Below are 15,635 nucleotides of genomic sequence, written 5' to 3' on the forward strand. Positions count from 1 at the left end.
CTCTGTATCTAATCTAATTGATTTTGCAGTAAAATTTGTAAATTTTTTTCACTGAAACTGGTAAAATGGCCCATTTTGAAAGAAGTATCATAACCATTTCTTGATGGACTTTTCCTTACCATGCACGCAGCTGAAGCAGAAAGCGGTGCTTTTTTCTGCTGGCATCCAGAGCCGTACTCCCTTGAAACAAAAAGATTAAGGAACTTTTGGGGGAGATTTCCTGCTGGGCCATGCACTGGGAGGTGCTCATATTTTTTATTGTAGTATTCTAAGGTTCCCCTTTCAGACTCATGAGACCATGGTTAATTTGAGCCTCTAGCCCATAGGAATTACATGATTATTTGCTTTAATAATTTTTAAACCTCGAGTGCGGCTTCAAAGTTCCATGCCTTAAAAATTGTCTGCCAAAGCAAAGGGTGGGGTGCAGCTATAGATAAGAGTGCATTATTATTTGAGGACTAATGTGTAGCTGTGTAATAAAAAAAAGTCTGTAATTGCATCTTCATATTTTAGACAGTTTTTCTACAGGTACCACCTTATATGAATAATCTTCCAGTTGCTGGCACAGGGCCATTACAGCTTCCTTTAAGGGATGAAATATTGAATCTCTGAACTAAGATTTATTTTCAGGTGTGGCTAAGTTTTCATTGCCTAGTTGTAAATCCTTTACTTGAGGATCACATTATGAAGCACATCAGTTATGGTGGCCTGACAGCCCTTCCCTAAACCAAGAGAGTTTGGATGAAGATGCAGGTTATTTGAGATGGTGGTCCCTGCTTTTGTTCTAAGGTCTTTTCCCACTGTTCTGGGTGGAATCAAAGGACATCAAAACCTCTGCTGCCACCCCCTCCCCCTTTTTTTTCTTTCTCTTTTGCTTCTGAAGAGCTGATATTGGTCACTTTAATTTTATCCTATAATTGAATGTGTTAATATGTTTATATTCTTAGCATTTCATTAGTTTTCAAGAGGATTACTGTACTCCTGTCAAGATAGGTAGTTTTCTCACAGGAACTGGATAAATTATTCATAAGAAAAATTATAGGCCACAACAATAGAAAATATTTATGGGACTGCTTAAAGGCAAGCTAGTTTCTGCTTTTCTCACATGCTTGGGATATAGCAGTCTCCTATCCACCCTTCCTGCAAAGACTTGTAAAGAATAAATTTCTTCTTTCTTTTCTTTTTTACCTCTTTCCTCTGCAGCATTAAAGCTGGGTCCAGAAGCATTCAAATTTGATGGTGGTGTAGAGGCGGTGGCAGTGCGGCAGAATGAGAAGTATTACATCCTAAGACCAGAGGTGATTGAGACCTACTGGTATATGTGGAGATTCACCCACGATCCCAAGTACAGGCAGTGGGGCTGGGAAGCAACACAGGTAACTGTATTAATTATCTGTCAGTAATTTAATTCTATGCATTTTCCTTTCGTAGCCGCTTCAATGTTGTGGTACTGAAACACTTCAAATGGTAATCGATTTTTCACAAGTTCCTGTAAACCAGGGTACATATGGGCGTGCACGCAGTTATTCCTGTTTTGCAACTCCTGAATCAGATGCACAGATGAGAGATGTGTTCAGCTTTATACAGCTGATGAGTTTTAGGCATGGAAATAGAATCCACTGGTCATGATTCCTACTGTTATCAGTAGTCCACAGCCCCCGAGAGGGGTAATTTATCTTGGGAAATGGAAGTGTATTATAAATAACTTTGTTAAGCAGGTGTTCGCACTCAGTTTAGAATAAAAGACAAAGCTGTTCTTACAGTTTCTTCTTGGTCGGCTATTCAAACACAAGTGGTAGGACAACTGTTCTCAGATGGTTTGTAGACTAGATAGCATGTACATACCTATTTGTGGGTTGGTATCATGGCTTTTTCTTTTCTTAGTTGTCTGATTGGAAGGAAAAATTTGCCAGTCAGTCTAGATTTGCTCAACTATAACAAAAAATTACAGCATTGCAAGAAGTAGATCATAAAATAAAGTCAGCAAGTAATGGCACATAAGGCAGAACTTAAAAATTGTTGCTAAGGTATTTTAGAGATTGTTGCGGTTTTTTGTATAGCTGCTTTCCTGAATTTACTACTAGTTGTTTAATGTTTTAATCAAATTCCCGAGTGTGAAAACGCTTCTGAGTCTTTCTCATTGGAAATGCTTGTACTGGTCTACAGAAGCCCAGGTTCATTGTAAGACTCTTGACACAGATCTGAGGTCGTGGCCTCCTTCATTCATCCTTTGTACATAGATGGATGACTCCTTTATCTGGTAGTCATAGATTATGGAATAACTATAGCTGTATTAATAACTAGGCTTTATTTTCACATGACAGTATAATATTCTAATTGTAAAAATTATTTCTAAACCCCAACAGATTTAGTCCTTTAAATGCTTCCTAGGGCTGACCTTGGGAGCCTTTTTTGGTCTCATGTTTCTCACTGCTTCCACCTGCTGGTCTGTACTGGGCTCCTGCAAAACTAATTTGCTGGCCAAGCAGTTCTCTGGTCATCTTCAAGATCCGTGAATTACTACAGCTTCTCCACTTCCCCGCTACAGCTCCAGCAGTCTTTGGAAACACAGGTCAAAGCCAGTTTCAGAGATGAGCATAAACATTAAAGATAACAAGATGCTAATGAAATACTTTCACTACAGCCAAAGGAGATGAGGGAAGAGCAAAGGGAAGAGGTGAACCAAGAGCCTGGAGAAACTTTATTCTGCAGGTGAAAACCAGTTTTGCTCCAGAGGCAAGAGACCCAGAAAAAGTACTTGGAGGAAGAGATCTGTTGAGAAACCTGTATTCATCAAGCGGAAGATAGTTAAGGCAGGTTCAGAATATTTAGCTGAGCTCATCCCTATCCTTCCCTCAGCACAGTTATAATCATGTGGAAGCGTCCAAGTATTTTAAGATTGTGTTCTTAGTCTTGCTTAGGTTTTGCCTTGTAGACTGTTCCATTATAAGCAACATTATGTTATTCTGGAGAGAGGTTTCACGTTTGTCACATTTGTATTCCAGAGTGCATTGCTGCTCTCTCCAAAACATCAAACATTGAGGCACATCATCCCTCCTGCCCAAACCGTGCATGTTTCTAATGTGACAAAGAAAGAGATTTAGTAACTTACTCTTTGCCAGCGCGTGCACTACAAATGCTTGCTGATCTAACGTCAGCTCTGTCAGAAGCTATGGCTGGATGATCTAGGCTGAGATTGGATCCTTTGTACTAAGTTAAAGAATTTACAAATGTAAATTTTTTCAGGCCAGGATCTGTCTCTTAAGCACACTGCAAAGCATATCTTTGATTTGCATTTTGTTCAGTTTTCTCCATTTGTCTTCATATCTTGGTCCCCATTAATGCTTTCAAACCAAACCTTCCCTTCTTCCTCCCCTGCCTCCAATTTTCTCTGTGTGCAGAGTAGGTTTTTATGTTCTCCTTCTGTCAGCCTTCATCGAAGTTGTGTAAATCAAGCAGCCCGTGTGCTTAACTGCCTCTGTCCTTACGGAATGCCTTTTTTTGCTTGCTTCCTCAATAAAAAGTTTCTTTATCCAACATAGCCATAAAATGTTTTTTAACTCTGTGTAAATGGTTTTGCATACCTCTCCGTCCTACTCACAGATTTTCTTACCCCACCATCATACTAACACAGAAGTTTGGGAAGCTTTTTGTTCCTCAGGATTTTCTGTTCCCTGCATATGGATAATAAGTTATTGTGTTTACTTCTCACACCTACTCACTACTTTTCCTTCTTCCCTACCACACACAACTCTGGTTTATTCCTCCGTTTATAAATAGAGAAGACTCTGGTATGACACACAGAGCAGCTGACTTGCTGCTCTTGTACAACACTGTCTGTATTCGCTTTTCTTTTGCCTTTCAACCACTGAAGCATACTTTGAAATCTGTATTACAGACCTTTCATGGTGAATGATAGTTTCTTCATCAGAAGTCTAGCAGTTCTTTTAAACTTTTGGGGAAACTGAGTTTTGTTTCTGAGTTCTAAATGGTCTTATTTTTCTGCATTGAACCTGCTGTAATGTGGTTTGTTTCCCTTGTTTGTTTCTTTGGATGGATGAATACATCCCTGTCCGAGTGGATTTGGGTTAGTTCACCAATATGTTAGAGGTCTGCTTCTGTCATTTTAAGAACTCTTCAGAGATGATCAAGGATATGTTGCAGAACCACCTGGCTTTTAAGTATACTGCATTACTTAAGTTTCTTTAGCACTCCCAGCCCAGATCTCACTCTGCCTTTTATCAATGGGAATTTGCACAGAGGGCTGGACTGTGTGTGTATGCAGATCTTTGTGCTGTACTTTATTTATTTCACCATTGGCACCTTCTTTTTGGCTTTATTATCTAGATTTTTTTGACAAAACTTGGGCATTTTAGTGTAGATCTTGTGCCTTGACCAAGGCCTCTTTTGTCACATCTCTCCAAATCCAGTGCCTGTGGCAGAAAAACCAGGAAGTTGGATCTTATATTCCCTCAGTGATCATAAATCCCTGTGACAGGGTCTCTCTCTCCTTCCTAATAAAAAAAGGCTAATTCTCCCTAATACTATACTTAGCACTAACGACAACATCCATCTCAATTGTACTGGGCCAGCCAAATTGGATGACGGTATGCTGGAGGGGGCTGGCTGAAGTATTACAGAAATACCCATGCAAGATATTCAGGGTAAATACAGAAAATTACTAAAATCCTTTTTAGGCTAATTATTTGAAAGCAATAAGAGTCACCACTTCACAATAGGTATGTAAAGCCAATTACTAATCTAAGCTGTGTGAATGAAGAGTTCAGCTATTTGTTGGGGACTTGTGTACCTGACTAAATAGGATTGCACCATGGAGATTGCAGAATTCAGTCAGAGTTTCTACTTATCGTGCAGATTGGCAGTAAGATGGAGTTGGAAGACCTATAGCTCTCTACTTAGTGAAGCAAAGTAGACAGAAAAGAGGCGGGCATAGGTTGGAGGTAAAAGAAACGTGGGTTCACGGTTCGTGGGTTGGAAGCTCCGAGTACCACAGCTAGTGGAGAAACTGGCACAGTTTTTATGAGCATGTTGTTGGCATAGTCTAGAAAAGTCACACATGCATCCACAAAAACGCCCTCAGAGGAACTGAGGGAGCTGGGGTCCGATCTAGAGGTCTGATCTCCCCGTATGTGACAGGCCCTGAAATCTCACTTTGTGTCATTTTTGAGCCAAGACGTGTATTTGGCAAGAGTACGCTATTGCATATTCTTCTGTTCTGCTCTTGGTTTGAATAAAGGGAACTGGAAAATCCACTTCTTTTGGTAGTTTATTCCATTATTTAATTACTTGTACTGTTAAAAATATATGCTTTACTTCCTATTTGAATTTGTCTAGTTTCAGCTGTCAATCACTGGATTTTCCTATGACTTCCTATACCATAGTAAAATGTCTTTTATTCCCCCATGTTTTCTTTCCAAAGAGTTTTCATAAATTGTAATAAGCTTGCTACTGAGTCTACTTAAGATGCTAAACAAATTGTATTGTCTCTCGCTGTGAGGCATTTTCTCCAAATGTCTGCCTTCACATCCGTTCATCATCCTTTTTTAAAAACAAGTTCTAGAATTGCATATTCCGGTTTTGACTTTACCCACAGCCCTGTGCAAAAGTAAAATTATATCCCTGTTACTGTTTACTGCCCCTGTGCGTGCACCTGCCACAATATCCTAGCAGGAACTTGTACTGAATTGTCTCGTGTGGCCACTGAATTCTTTGAAGCATCTCTACGTTCTGGTTCTGCAGTTACACAGCCTTTATATCTAGATTTAGGATTATGTGCCTGGTTATAGGAAACTCATTTTGTTTGGGCCCCAGTAACCGCGAGGTTACACTGCTGTTACCTGGGTCATTTTTGCCAGCAGCAGCATTGCAGTGATTGATAAAACTTCAGACTGCTCCTTGTGCATCTCTGTGAGAAGCAGCTGTATTTGGTGATGATTTTACATTGCCGGTTCATTCTTAGGGCACTGTCAGTCAGTTTTAAATTAAGATAGTGATACTGATATGGTATAGTGCTGCTTTGTCTTATTGTAATATCTTATGGTACCGTATCAATTGCTTTAGAAACTTTTAAATTTATTACAGCTCAGCAGTTACCTTTATTTGTCAATTTGTAGACCTCAGGGAATGAAATCAGGCTTGCGAGCAAGATGGTTCTCTATAAAACCATGCTGATTGGTGTCAATTATCCGCTTATTCGTCGGTATTTTTTACATGTGTTTCTGTAGTTGTTTGGAACTAACATCAGGTATGCCATCCTAAAAGTATTCAGCCTGCCAATGCCTTGTAGCAGTAGCATTACCTTGATAACCCTTCCAATCATCTAGGACTTCCCCGTATTCTAGGATGCAATAAATTTAGCATCATTTTATCAAGGAGACTGGTCTTCAGCTCTTGAGTGAAGGAGTATCCAGGTGGCAAATCAGATACCCCTACACCAAGTACTCCGAGGTCTGTGTTAAAGCAGAACACAGCAGATTTCAAGTGCCTTCTAAGCAGCTTGTCTACAGCACCAAACTTTTCAGCCAGTGTCTTGAAGTTCTGTACACCTCTGAGTCAAGGACAATTTGTTGATCTATATTTGGATGAACAGCTGTATAGCAGTCTTTCAGAGGAATTTTTCCTCTACAGCTCATTATTACCTGCAGTGTCCAGATCTCTGACCAGCTAGGATAAATCCTCTGCCTATCCTGAGCTCCAGTCTAGCCAGAGTCTGTCTCTCCAAGGAGAAATTTCTGAAGGTACAAGACTACTTGGTAATTGTAAGAGGGGGAAAAAAATCAATATACATCACATGTTTCCTTTCTTGGGGCTTCTAGGCCTGCTAGCTTCACCAGTGTTGCATTTAGTTATCCAAGCATGAGACCTCTGCAGCACACAGCAGGATCTCAGTGCTATCTATTGTCTGCAGTCTCCTGAATAAAGGAATTGAAGGAGACGGTGTCCTAACAATGGTACCGTTCATTCCTTCTCCTCATTTTGCACAATCCCTGGCAAGTTTCTCCTGTCCGAGCTGAGGCGTGCAGCGTTGGGGTTACTGAATCGTTGACCAGAAGAACACCTGCAAGGTCAGACTCTGCAGGCTAGAAATTCTGGCAGGATTGTAACCGCTGGAGCTTTCCTCTGCATTTTCCACACTCCAAAGCAGAGGTAAGGTCATGTTCTGCACTGTTATAAAAAGGGGGATAGTGGCAAGAGGAGGCACTTCATTTCCTGCCTAGAAAGCAAAAGTGCTTTGGCTCTTGTTTATTCACACCACACCTGCCTAGCGGCTCTAGGGCTTGTGGGGAGGAACGTGCAAATGGTTCCATAAACAGTGTATGTATTATTTCTTCAGAAGTCAGCCAATTAACTTTTTTCTTTTTTCTTTTTTTTGTTTGGCTGCCATGTGATAACTAGCATCACTGGTGATGTGCAACAGCATGCAGACAGAAATTGTCGTGTGTGTGATGCTGTTGGGCTAGCCGTGTCACGTACACCTTTCTCTCCAGACTGTAGAGGAAACCTGGGCAACCCTAATCCCAGCACGTGAATAGTCTCAGTGTACCTAGCCTGCACGAGTAACCAGATCTGAAAAGTATTCATCCAGACGCTTTCTCCTTTTAGGCTCCAGTCCCAACAAAAGAGGGAGCATTTCCATCCGAACCTGGAGAAAGCTCCACTTGAGATAAGGAATTACAGCGAGAATTAGATTTTGCCAAGAAAGGCAGTACCTTTCTTGGCATAAGCTCAGGCTCTAGAGCCACAGGTGTCCACTAACATCCTTTTGCCAGTCTCTCCTTTGGGTTCTTTAAAAATCTTGGTCTTCAGAAATTTGAAAGAACTCTGTACAGTCTGGATTATTCTTTGGTCCATGAACAACCTCACATTTCCACAGGGTAAGAGTGTATAGCAGGAGGAGGTTAGCTGTAGTACCTGATGTGCTGTGATTTACTGTCCTAGGTGCCTTGCTTATTTGCCTTTCCACTTTTCCTCCTGATTTCGGTGATGGCATCTGCCAGCATTCTTTATGCATGTGTCCAGCGGAAAATTCTTCTTTGTCTCCTAGTATTTCTAGTATGCAAAGGCTATAGTAAGGACCTTGAAGAGTTCATTTTGATTGATTGAATTTGTTTTCTCTGCATAAAAAGGGACATCATTCAAAATCTGTTCGCTCCCCTGCCTTGACTTCACTCAGCTTCTGTTGAGTATAACTAGCAAAAATCAGAATTAACAAAAATCTGGGCCTAAAGCACCATGCAGAGAGAAACTTCATACAGGCTGACGGCCTGAATCATAGATTACGGAACTACAGGTAGCTACGTTCGGTAGTTGGTAATGACAGACATCCCGAGCCAAACATTTTCCTTCATCACTGTGCCTTTTCTGTCCCTGCATGAATCTATTAAAAGAGTCGGTGTCTGCTGAGGAAGCACTGCCAAAGCAGCGGGGAAGCACAAATAACCTGTGAATCGTTTCAGAGTCGTTTCTTTGGGGCCGGTTTTAATGGCTGATATCCTTGTGTGCTGTAAGGTCGTGCATGTGAGTGGAATAATGAAAGCATAGGCGAGAGGTGCTCTGAGCTACTAATGCGTTCTTTCCAGTCTCCTCCTCTTCCATTGTGCTTTTTGCAGTACTGTGTTGGAGCTGACTAGCTGGGTGATTTGTGAATCACGGATCCATTGGCCCCTTTCTGCATGGAATGTTTATGGATTTAAACTTCATGCTTTAAAGATAAAGAGCTCTTCTGCAGTCCAGCACACAAGCTGACTTGAGTTTCAACTGTATAAAGGGGAAACAGAGAAGAGCACATGTAGGAGATGGAAATGTGGGGAGAAAGCAGCAGCTAGAAGAGTTTATAAGATGAAATCAGCAGTCCCTAAAGATGAGTACAGTATTTTATTCCTACTTTCAGTAAGTCCCTATGACTAGCTACTAGTCACAGAGTTCCTATAACTCTTCAAACTCTTCCAGCTGCAAAATCCAGGGACTTTTGTCATCTTCCTATGCACCTCATAGCACATGTTGCGTTGACTGACTGATGGATGTATGTTCTACTCAGTGTTACCTCTGAGGAGCCATACCAGCTCAGAGTAAAAGTCTACTGAGTCCATGTCCTGTCATCAGTATCAGTCAACAGTAAATACCCAGGAAAGAAAGTATTCTTCCCAAGAATACTTTCTTAGCATCTAGCAGTTTGCCAAACGTCGTGTCATTAGTAGCCCAGGCCCTTTTAATTTTTTTTTGGTCAGCGTAAACTGTTAACATCCACAGCATCCTCTGTCAAGGAGATTCACAACAGAGTAATGCAGCACGGAAAGAGCTACCTCCTTTGTTGATCAAGCCTAATCCTTTAATGTTTCCAAATTTTGCTCTACGATTAAATTCTCCTTTTCTTTTCCCTTCTTCTTTGCAGGCAATTGACAAGTATTGCCGAGTCAGTGGTGGCTTTTCTGGGGTCAAGGATGTCTACTCCTCATCTCCTACATATGACGATGTACAGCAGAGCTTTTTCCTTGCTGAAACTTTGAAGTAAGTTCTCTTCACTCTTGCATCTTCCTGTAAAAGCTAGCATCTGAATTCTAGAATACAGTGGCTCAACAAATAAGCTCATATCTTATCAGGGTGGTTTATGGTTTGGGTTTTCTTTTTTTCTCAGCTTTCGTGTCCCAGCCCATTTCACCAGCAGAAAATACAAGCGGAATTTCCTATGCAAGAAGCTTGTGCTGAGAGAGCTTTAGCTTTTAAGATTTCTATTTGATTTCTGTCATCACAGCAGAGAAGGTTATCTCCTTTTAAGAAATTCCTTGTGCAAAAGACATATTTTTTTTTTTAGATACACTGACTTGACATGTCTTATACAAGTATGTGCCATGCTCTGATACTGTAGAACTCATTTCTCCTGTGCATGTCACTGGAAGGGAGTAAATGGATGGAACAAAAGTCCTTTGTGCCCTTGGATGATTTTTCTGTATTTATTCCACAACATATTTTTCTAGAATGCTTCTTGGTGTAAGGAGGAATATCAGGCATATTTTATAATCTTATTTTCAATTCAGTCAAATCAGAAGGACACCTGTAGTCCACCCTGCAGAAGCTAAAGCACTCCGTTGCATATTTGGTTGAAGGTAAAATGTTCAAAGTCATTGGTCTTCCACTATGTTTCTTTTTAATTAATAACAAAAAATGTGATACTAGACTATGCCGTAACCTCTAACTTATGGAGATGATACATACATAAGAAAAACTAGTATAAAGAAAGGAATATGTTACAGGGATTTTATTAAGAGATCTGTTTTTAAAACTGAGCTAGGGTGTCATGGCTGCTCATCTCCTTCATCATTCACACAAAGCAGCTATCAATAGCACTCTCCTGTCACACGGTTGTGATTGCTCTGGGGTTTTGCCGATGAAGCAACGTCTTCTAATGTGTGACAATTTTCTTGATACTCAAGTTACACCAGCAAATTTGCTATTATAATTCTGGTGTTGAAATCTACCAAGATTCCTGTATTGGTTACCTCCCTGAAATCTTGTGAATTGTCTACTTTTGGAAGAAAAGTGTCCGAGTTGGCTGTATTCCCTACCCGTTTTTTTTTCCTCCTGCGTAACAGTTTGGGGAATGTTTTAGTTGGTTAAATCCATAGACAGAAGCCACTGCTGGCAGTGTGAATGAGGCCAGAGCTGCTATTAGGAGGCATAGTTGTTGTCTCTGCTTACATATCCATACCACTTTCTGCTAATGTGCGATGGAAGGGATGATACATATGTTGTTGCACAAACCTGTCAGCAACGAAGACTCATTAAGGTGCCCTTTCTGTCTTTACAACCCAGTGATATGATGAAAAGACAGTTGTAACCATTTGGCAGTCTAGCATGGCATACAGGCTTTGCAGAACAAACAGGGTTTCTATACAGCAGCAGAGTTTACAGTATCGGTAATATCAAATTTTCAGGTTTTAGCTGTAGCTGATATATGTGAAGATTGGGCTTGGGCATTGGGAGCTCAAAATGCAGCGGCAAGAAAGCAGGTCCTGAAAGTGGCAGTACTGGTGCCTACTTCAGGCGCCACAACACATTTCACTGCCAAGAAGGGGCTCCGAATTCGTCCCATGTAAGGGGAGAGTCTGGCTGTTCTCCCCTTCTGCTGGCTCCTTACCAAATTCCTCTACATAATCACAATACTTTGTTTTCCCATGTTATCATTATAAAAAGAAAGCCACTGCTACCTCCTCTGTTGTCTTTGTTAATTTTATTTCACTTACTCCTTCAAGTTCTTTTTCTGGAGACTGTACTCCAAAGAGAGAGGCAGCAGTTTCAAACAGGTCCAATACCTCCAATACCAAGCAATACCTCCCCAGGAGCTGATCTTATGTGATTGATCTGCCTATAAAAGCCAAATCAGAGAATGAAATCTGCTCCTAAGGGACTTCTGTGGTGACAAGGCTGACCTTTGAAGTATCGCCGGAATCCTGTCTGCATCTTAAATAATCACAAGGAGATCTGAAAATTCACTGATGCATCACTCAGTAACTGGACGTACTATAGTGCAGGCATTGCAAAAGAAGGCAGTTCCAGGAAGGAACTCAGAAATTTTTACTGGCTTTTGGTTTGGATGATTTCCTGCTTGTGGGACAAAACAAAGTGTTATTGGAGAGCTGGATATTGGACGTTTGACATTGATGTGACTGGCATGGCCAAACCAGAAACTGGTGTTGCCTTGAGATAAAATAGAGAATGTAAGGTCAGGATAGCTCAAATGGCTATGAAAATAAAGACAGAAGGCTTGCGTGTGATGCCATGAGGAAATGTCCCTCAGAAGTGGGACATAAAATGTGTGTTACGGAATGCCTGCTGTAATCTTTTCTGCTATTGATGGTAACTTCCACATCTTCATTTCCCTCAAATTCAAAATTGATACCTCTCCCAAACATGCATTGTTGCTGCTTGGATACTTTGGCTCAAGATACTCGACAGATTATGAGAGTTTGAGCAGTATAAGAGGCAAGGAGGTAGCTGTTGAGTGGGAAGCAGCAAGATGTAGAAATAGGTAGCTTGAGTTATTCAAAGCAAAAGCGTGAATCAAATGAGGAAGGTGAGTTTGAGTAAGATGAAACATTGCTGCTGTGGTGAAAAAGAGTTTGGAGAGCTGCAGAGGGAGAAAGCAAGGTGGGGGTAAGGAGGAAAGGAAAGGTATGATGGTTTAAAGATGAATGAAAAATGTAGAGAACGAGACTAGACATGCAGAACAAAACTGAATCATCTCAGCAAGAAATTTTTATCTGTAAACAGTTAATTGGTAAGGAAGGGAAGAAAAAGTAGAGCTTCACTGACTGGGTTGTGCTGTGGATACAACTGGCAAATAAATGCAGTGGGAGAGCAGTCAGGCAGTGACACACGACTGTAAACAGTAGACTCTACCAGTGTCTGATTGAGAAGTAAGAGCAGCCTCCGCAGAGCGAAGGCAGAACGTGTGTGCGCGTTTTGGATGTGACAGAGCTCACTGATGGGAGTGACCCCCCCTTCCTTGAGAAGTGCTGCAAGAGCTGCCGCTTTCTGGATGGCAGGAAAGCGGGCTGTAGGGGGAGCTGAGAGGTCCTGTACCCCCGTGATGTTACACTTGCACAGTCAGGTTTTCTGGAACAAGGGAAATGCCTTTTGAATTGTAGCAATTGAGTTTGGAAGCCTTGACAAAGATCCCTACCACCAATGTATCCTACAAAGTATAGCACAGCCACGTTCCAAAGTGTGTTAAGAAAAAAGAATGAAGAAATAATCTTCTTCCACATATGTCCAGAAACCTTAATTTTGTTACATGCTTCAATTGCTCTGCATTGCTTTATAATGCACAACATTTATGAATCCCCTCTGCACAATATATTGGCCCATTTCCTCCCACAAGAAGCTGAACCAGCTTCCAGCATGGTGATGACAAGCCAGATATCTGGCATGGCTTAGTGCCTTCCCTTGTGCTTCCTCAGAATCTTTGATTTGAATTAAAGAGGATTAGTCATTTCCAAGTGGGTTTACTCCATTAAGAAGAATTTTTTGCCAACTTCTGTGCTCCCCTGCCCCCCAAATCCTCGTGCTTGGTGGTGTCTTGATGTTTGGTTTACATTGCAAGTCTTTGAAAGGAGTCTTGAAAAACAAAAGTTACTTGGAAAGTTTAAAATGCTGTCTTTACAGCAACTTTTCATTGAAGGGCTTGATCATAATAAAAATGACTCTTCAGATCATTATAATAGGGAAGGTTGTGTGGGTGCTATACAAAGATTGAAAGCAAGTAACTTGTTCATAGCTTTAGCTGCTGTCTGGTGGGGCTTGAAGCTGCTGTGTTGCCGCTGCCTGTCTGTTGCTCTGCTTTAATACCCACCATTTTTTTTCTCTGTGTTGATATCTAGGTATTTGTATCTGCTTTTCTCCAATGATGACCTTCTACCATTAGACAACTGGGTTTTTAACACAGAAGCTCATCCTCTGCCTGTTTTACATTTAGCCAACACCACACTGTCAGGAAATCCTGCATATCGATAAAAGCAGCTCTACAAAGAGGAAGAGAGACTGTTTTCAGCTCTGTTTTGTTTACATGGACCACTTGAGACTTTAAGCAGGAGAGGAGACAGACACTTGATAAAACTAGACCTCTGAATCAAGCAAGTACCGGCGTGAGAAATGAAGCTCTTCACATATAGCTAAGTTAAAAGTTCTGTTTTATACATGACCAAAACACATTAGTGTGGTATTTGCCGGACAGAGAATTCATGCGCTTTGAACCCTAGCAAGACATGGAATCTACTGTTTAATATAAACGCAGCAGCATAAGGAAGAAGAGGCTTTCCCATCTGGGGAGAGGAACTTGCTGCTGCTGCTGTTCGCTGTTGCAAGGAACAACACACCAGTCACCTCTTCAGGTCGGGTGGGTTCCAAATACCTAGAATTTATTTTTCTTTTTTTTTTTTTGTTTGATGATGGCATGAACAAAGCAAAAACAAAAAGCAACATCACTGCACCAGCAGCATCAGGATTTGAATTTTTTTCTGTACCTGTCTGAATTTTCTAAGGAGTTTGTGTTTGTCCAGACTGGCAGCCATTCTCAGGGCCTCTAAGCTATTAAAGTCTATAAAATTGCCGCCTCATTTTCCTTTTTCAAAATAATGCTGAAAGATCTGTGTTGTATGCTTACATCCAAAAAGACAATTAGTAAGCATTTGGTTTGTAGTTCACTGTCAGCGATGTGGGTTTAGTTCATTTGGCAAGCTACAGTCACAGTCTGGAGCGTATCGCAGGGGTAGGAAGGAGCCTAAGTTTCCCTTCCTCACAAATCCTGTCACATGGTAAAAAACATTCTCTTATTAGTCCTGGTTCTTTTAGCTAAATAAACAGAGATGACAACATGAGAAAAACGGTCTCTTGTGATTTATCTAGGAGGATACAGTATATGGCACTTAAAAATGCTCCCCTTGAGCTAAGCAGCAGGAGTTTGTTGCTTTATATTTTTCCACACAGTCTGGATTTTTCCAAAAAGTTAAATTTCATTCTTTGGCTACTATTCATGGAACCTTCTTTGCAGGTATGTGTATGACAGAAGCCCAAAACTGCCTTTGATTTAGTTTACAAAACTCCTTTTCTTCTGGGTGCTCCAGTACAAAGCCAACATGATCTTCCTTGGAAGCAACATAACATCTCTTACATATGAGTGGAAAAAGAAACTGAAGAGTCTCTTCTTCCATTAGTTGATGAGAAATGAGATGCTGCTACCTGCATGGGTTTTTTTTCCAAGTACTCCTTGGCTGGGCTGGACAGTATCACTTAACTGGAGTCTGCTTCAGTCTTCACTTATTTGCTAAAAGAAATTTCATCTTTTTGGGTATATCTCAATCTCTTTTTTTTTTTTTTTTACTGTTGTTCTAGAATCCTTACAGCTCAAATTATTCTTTGCGTAAGGGGAATAACCTTTATAGCTCTCAAATCCTTTCACCATGGTGACTGGCCCCTCTGCTGAAAAAGAGCTGGGAGGTGCTCCTTTCCCTCCTAATTAGTGCACAGGTTGAGTCTGTAAAAAAATCTTGATTGTGTTTTCATACTGAAATGAGTGGAAGAACTCTTCAGTGAGCGACAGCAGTACAGGATCAGATCTAAAGGGAGTGAGTGCTATTTGTCTCCCTCAAAAAATGTTTTTATATGAAGTTTTATATATAAAAGCTTTTCTCTTTATCATATTATGATATATACCTCCCTGTACCTTATAGTAGAATTTCCACCATAAAATTTTCCTTCACTCATCTTTGACACTAACTTAGACATATAAATCATCACATGATCTAAGAAGAAAAAATGATGTTGGATGCTTTTTTCCAAACAGTTACTTTAGTTTAAGAGGCAGAAGACACAGAGCTTGGAAAAAACTCCAATCTCAATGTTTTTTACCTTAATACCAGGTACTGTAATTTGCAGCAGTATCTTAAAAATAATTTGAGACCCAATAAAGTAATTGATACAGTAAATAATACTGATTCAAATAATTGTTTATTTAAAATTAGAAGTAGCTTAATAAATGGATTCTTCTTACTGGTCCTGCATTAATTTATTTTTCTAATTAGTATTCAGTGACTTACTGAAGAGCTAGTCCTTTCCAAAGT

The 15,635-nt window shown here is 40.6% G+C and overlaps 1 protein-coding gene across 1 annotated transcript in view; it reads left to right on the plus strand.

Annotated features, from left to right (window-relative positions):
* MAN1A2 (mannosidase alpha class 1A member 2) overlaps nt 1–13,956 on the plus strand; it is a 138,089-nt gene extending 124,133 nt beyond the window's left edge. The window contains exons 11-13 of the mRNA XM_049824720.1: nt 1,204–1,376; nt 9,413–9,528; nt 13,398–13,956. Of these exons, the coding sequence (XP_049680677.1) occupies nt 1,204–1,376; nt 9,413–9,528; nt 13,398–13,530 (422 nt within the window). The 3' untranslated portion in view covers nt 13,531–13,956. The remainder of the gene's footprint in view (nt 1–1,203; nt 1,377–9,412; nt 9,529–13,397) is intronic.
* Nucleotides 13,957–15,635: the final 1,679 nt, after the last annotated feature.

This window comes from Accipiter gentilis, chromosome 21, assembly GCF_929443795.1.
Source record: "Accipiter gentilis chromosome 21, bAccGen1.1, whole genome shotgun sequence".
In the NCBI taxonomy this organism is placed as follows: Eukaryota; Metazoa; Chordata; class Aves; order Accipitriformes; family Accipitridae; genus Astur; species Astur gentilis.